This window comes from Mastomys coucha, unplaced genomic scaffold (assembly GCF_008632895.1).
Source record: "Mastomys coucha isolate ucsf_1 unplaced genomic scaffold, UCSF_Mcou_1 pScaffold22, whole genome shotgun sequence".
NCBI classification, from domain to species: domain Eukaryota; kingdom Metazoa; phylum Chordata; class Mammalia; order Rodentia; family Muridae; genus Mastomys; species Mastomys coucha.
Genome location: NW_022196905.1, coordinates 211,028,192 through 211,032,803, shown reverse-complemented (window position 1 = coordinate 211,032,803; position 4,612 = coordinate 211,028,192). Strand labels below are relative to the sequence as shown.

Genomic DNA, 4,612 nt, shown 5'->3' with positions numbered 1-4,612 from the left:
TGAAATTCCCTGCCTATTTTAGGAATAAATGCAATTTAAGAATAGGAATAACCAAAGAAGTTGGTGCCATTTGAATAGAAAGGAAAGAATTAACTGGTGCTCAAAGCTTGTCTAACACAAAATATTTGGTCATGAATTCATTATCTGTTGGCAATTCCAGCAAGGTGGAGACATGGTAATAAGCAGAACTTCTTACAAAAGAGGAAGACAGGGCGCACTCTCTGGAGTGGAGTTGGTTTTAAAACAGGACTCTTCTGGTTTAGTTTATATACAGTTAAGTTCATTTAGTGTCTGGTCCAGTGTCTGATGTAAGCCCACATTCTCTTCTTTGGCCTGGGCAAGTTTTTCTGGTAAAGATTAAGACAAGGAGGAAAAATGAATTAATAAGCATCTTTGTTAAGGGAAGGGAAAGGGGACACCTCAAGCTGTGACAATGAAAGTCACATCTAAGAACACACAGAATACATAGAGTAATAGGGTTCAAAGAGCAAACAAGATAGTTATGGGATATTAGGCTGGGGGTGCTGGTGCATTATTTGAATCCTAGCACTCAGGAGAGAGGTGACCAGCCTGGTCTACCCAGCAAGTTCCAGATTAGCCAGAGCTGTGATCTCACGAGATCATGTCTCAAAATTGACACTCCAGCACCTGGAAGGAGGTCATCCTGGGCTATGGTCAATTCAAGGCCAATCTGGGCTGTATGTGACTTGGTCTCAAAAATGCCCCCAACCCAAAGAAAAACCCTGGGTCTGGTTTCTCATCAAGAAAAGGCACTTGCTGCCGGGCCTGATAATCAGTTTTGTCCCTGGGACTCACATAGTGGGAAAAGAATAGACTCCTACAACCTGTTTTCTAACCTCCACACATGAACCATGGCACATATGCTCCTTCCCAATAAACAAACTACAAATAAAATTTATCATCTCAAATGAACTGACTGCTCTTCCAGAGGTCCTGAGTTCAAATCCCAGCACCCACAGGTGGCTCACAACCATCTGTAATGATATCTGATGTCCTCTTCTGGTGTGTCTGAAGATAGCTACAGTGTACTTACACATAATAAATCTTAAAAAAGATAAACTTTTCTGCCTTGGTGAAACTCAACTTCCTGTCCTGTGTTTTCCTTTTCCAAATAAATCCAGCTATCTGAGAGCCAGAGCACTTGGACTGAAGCCCTAAGGTGTATCACTAGTGTGAGCCATTTAAGTTTTCTAGGTCTTAAGTCTGCCCATCTGTGAGGTGGGGAGACCACCACCAGTGTGTGTGATTGATAGATGCCTTATAAGAACTAAGACATGCTACTAGATATAGATGACTTAGTACATCTGTTAGGAAAATGTAAAATTCTGTAACCCATTTTTCCTTTGGAGTACCTGTGGGTGGCTATTGTAATTCCAGGCATACAGTATTCCCTGTCAGGGTGCTCCTGGCAATGGAGTCAAATCCCAGGTAAATAACACAAGACTGCAACCTAAGATTGCAGTAAAACTATTCAATAACTGTGCTGATTAAGTAAAACTTAAGAAAAGAAAATAAAGGGCAGTTTGTGAGATGGCCCATCAGGTCAAGGTTCCTGCTGCCAAGCTTGAAGACCCGAGTTCCATCCCCAGGACCACCCCCACACATGCACTGTGGCATGTGTGCTGTATACCACCAAATAAGTAAATACAATAATTTTAAAAAGCCATTGGGAGCTCTGCATGACCAAGCATGAGGGAAAACTGGTTTGTGGGAGTGACAGCTGATAAAAGACAAGGCCAGGAGTCATTAAAATTCTGGAAGAAAGCAAAATGCCTCATAAACGATGATAAGATCAACCTGGATATTTTCAGAAAGAAAAACACCATAGACTGCAGAGGACAGCAGTCTCTGTAGCTTCAGAAGCCTTCATGTAACGAACTACTGTGACCTGGCTGTGTGAAGACTTTAGGTCTGAGATGAAAGAGCCTCACTCCCAACCTCTCAACATAGCTCAGACAGATAATAGGAGAGGGCTGAACTCTCGTAGGGCTCCAGCAGAATGATTAGAGAGACAGGAAGGGATGGCTATTTCAAAGGGTGGAGGCTATTCACGGCTGGAAATTTCTCAGGGAAATACTGAGCAAACAACAAAAGCACCCCCATCTCCCCCACAACAGTCCCAGGGCATATGGAAAACAAGGTGTATAGGGCAGGGTTTACAAAATGCCCACCGCCTCATCCCCAGCATTACTCCGTAGCAACGCCCTCTGTAGACCAGGCTGCTCTTGAACTCTGATCCACCTGCCCCTGCCCTCCAAGTGTTGGGATTAAAGGCATGGACAACCAGTGCCCAGCTTACAAAATGGGTCAGGATAAATGTCACATAAGAATGCAAGCACCCACTGGAATTCATAGCCTAGGCCCTAATTGAGGGGGCCTCCTTTTATTTGCTGACTCAATTTCAGACACTCTCCATTAAGAAACAATGACTATGCTGCCATCCTGGTTAGCTAGTGCTGTGTTTGAGGAATCATGCCAGATTGGCTTTTGTTTCCTTATTTTCAGAAAAGGACTACGTGGACCTCATTTTTCTTTTGGTAAAGAGAATGTGAAGGAAAGAGAGCCAGCTGCCCACAGTTCATCCTGGCCAATGGCACTTGATTCCAGCTCAAAGATGAGGTGGCAAGGACAGAAGATAAAGATGGCCTGTTGTTATTTCAGTCAGAGTCAGACAAATGGGGAAAAGGCTAAAGTTTACACCAGAAGGTGTGTTCCCTGCAGCTCCTAGGCACCAGAGCCAGTTCACCTGGAGATGGCTGGGAGCTAAGGTGACACGCACTGCCCTCAGAGAGGGGTTATATCACTCAGGGATGGTTTACACCTTTGCTGATAGCTATTTACCTGAGCTTTTGGGCACTCTGTGTAGGGATGGTGTCCCCAGGAAGGGGGTTGAAGAAATAGGATGGGGGTTGGTGAGATGGCTTGGCAGTTTAGAACACTGACTGCTCTTCCAGAGGTCCTGAGTTCAAATCTCAGCAACCACATGGTGGCTTACAACCATCTGTAATGAGATCTGATGCCCTCTTCTGGCATGTCTGAGGACAGCTACAGTGTACTCACATACATTAAATAAATAAATCTTTAAAAAAAAAAAATCTTAAAAAAAAAAGAAAAAAGAAATAGGATGGAGGGTTGAGATGGAAGAGCATAGACAAACAGAATAGTGAGAAAAGTGTGAACCAAGACAAAGTTGAGCCCCATGTCAAACAAACAGGTCTGGGCTGAATAGGAGTAGCCTAGACGAGCCCTTGAAATAATGGTGAGCTAGGCATGGTAGCATACACCTTTAATCCCAGCACTTGGGAGGCAGAGGCAGGGCTAGCCTATAAGACCCTATCTCAAGATAAATGACCCCCACTACCATCACCCTTGGGCCCGAGATAACTTCTGATGGCTTAATCACCCTGCTATAGGTCACCCTTTGGAATGGAGCATTTTCCCTTATATGGATAAAGATGTGAAGAATGAGTCTCCCTTCCTGGAGGATCCCAACCCCAAGTGCCTGGAATTTCCGTGCTCTATCATGGAGAATAACATAGTCACTTCAAGAAATGCTGAGTTGTGTTCCCTGGGGAACTGAGGCCCTGCAGCCTCCTCTTTTCTCTTTCCTCACACTAAGATAAGCCTTGCCTCTGGGAGAGAGGCCAGCAAGAACTAGAGGCATTTAAAATATGCAAGGCATCTCTGTGAGAATTCTGAAGACCTCACTCTGAAAACAAAGCCCAGCTCTGTCCCTCCACAGACCTCCTCACTTTCATATGTCACTCAGAGAAGTGGAGATTCCTACCTTCCAGGTCATCGATTGTCTTCTCCAGTTTAGAAACTGTCCTTTCTGCAAACTCAGCTCGGGTCTCCGCCTAGGGAAGAAAAGAGTCACTACCCTACTTCAGATTAGCCCCTCGAAATGTAGGGCACAGCTGGGTGTGGTTGCTCACCTCCTTCAGCTTGTCAGATAGAAGCTTGATTTCTTCTTCATATTTATCCTCCTTTTCAGAATACTATGGGGAAAAAAAAAAGCCCCAAAGGCGGTTCTTAAAAGAGGGAAAGAGACTGGAGAGATGCCTCAGAGGTTAAGGGCTCCTGTTGCTTTTACAGAGGGCTGGGGTTCAGGACCCAGTATACACATGGAGGCACTCGACCATTTTGTAAGTTCAGTGCCAGGGGATCTGACACCCTGCCATGCAGTGCAGGCATACATGCTAGCAAAACACTTACACATATGAAATAAATACTTCAGGGAAGGAAGAAGGAGCTGGGGAGATGATTCAGCGAGTGAAGCATTTGCCTGGCAGCGAGGACCCCAGCATCCACATAAAAGCTGGATGGGTGTGGCTCCCTCTGTGGAGATGAGACTCCTGGAACAAGCTGGCTAACTAGACTAGCCAAATAGATGAGCTTCAGGTGAGAGACTTGGCCTCAATATGGCTCCCATTAACAAAGGCCTGCATGCCAATATCCTGGCACATGCCAGGCTACCTGGACTGAGAACAGAACAAAATGTAGCAAGTTTCCCTCCATCCCACCTTTTCAGAAGCAGCCTCCAGGGATTTCAGATTGTTAGTTACGTTCTTGAGCTCTTCTTCCAGGTCAC

General features: G+C 45.1%; 1 protein-coding gene across 1 annotated transcript in view; it reads right to left on the bottom strand.

Annotated features, from left to right (window-relative positions):
• Positions 1–107: 107 nt before the first annotated feature.
• The window catches only part of Tpm4 (tropomyosin 4), a 15,509-nt gene continuing 11,004 nt past the window's right edge, over positions 108–4,612 (bottom strand). Inside the window, exons 5-8 of the mRNA XM_031340276.1 lie at positions 4,545–4,612; positions 3,957–4,019; positions 3,809–3,878; positions 108–347 (exon numbers count right to left, since the gene is read on the bottom strand). The exon at positions 4,545–4,612 is cut by the window's right edge and continues 14 nt beyond it. Of these exons, the coding sequence (XP_031196136.1) occupies positions 265–347; positions 3,809–3,878; positions 3,957–4,019; positions 4,545–4,612 (284 nt within the window). The 3' untranslated portion in view covers positions 108–264. The remainder of the gene's footprint in view (positions 348–3,808; positions 3,879–3,956; positions 4,020–4,544) is intronic.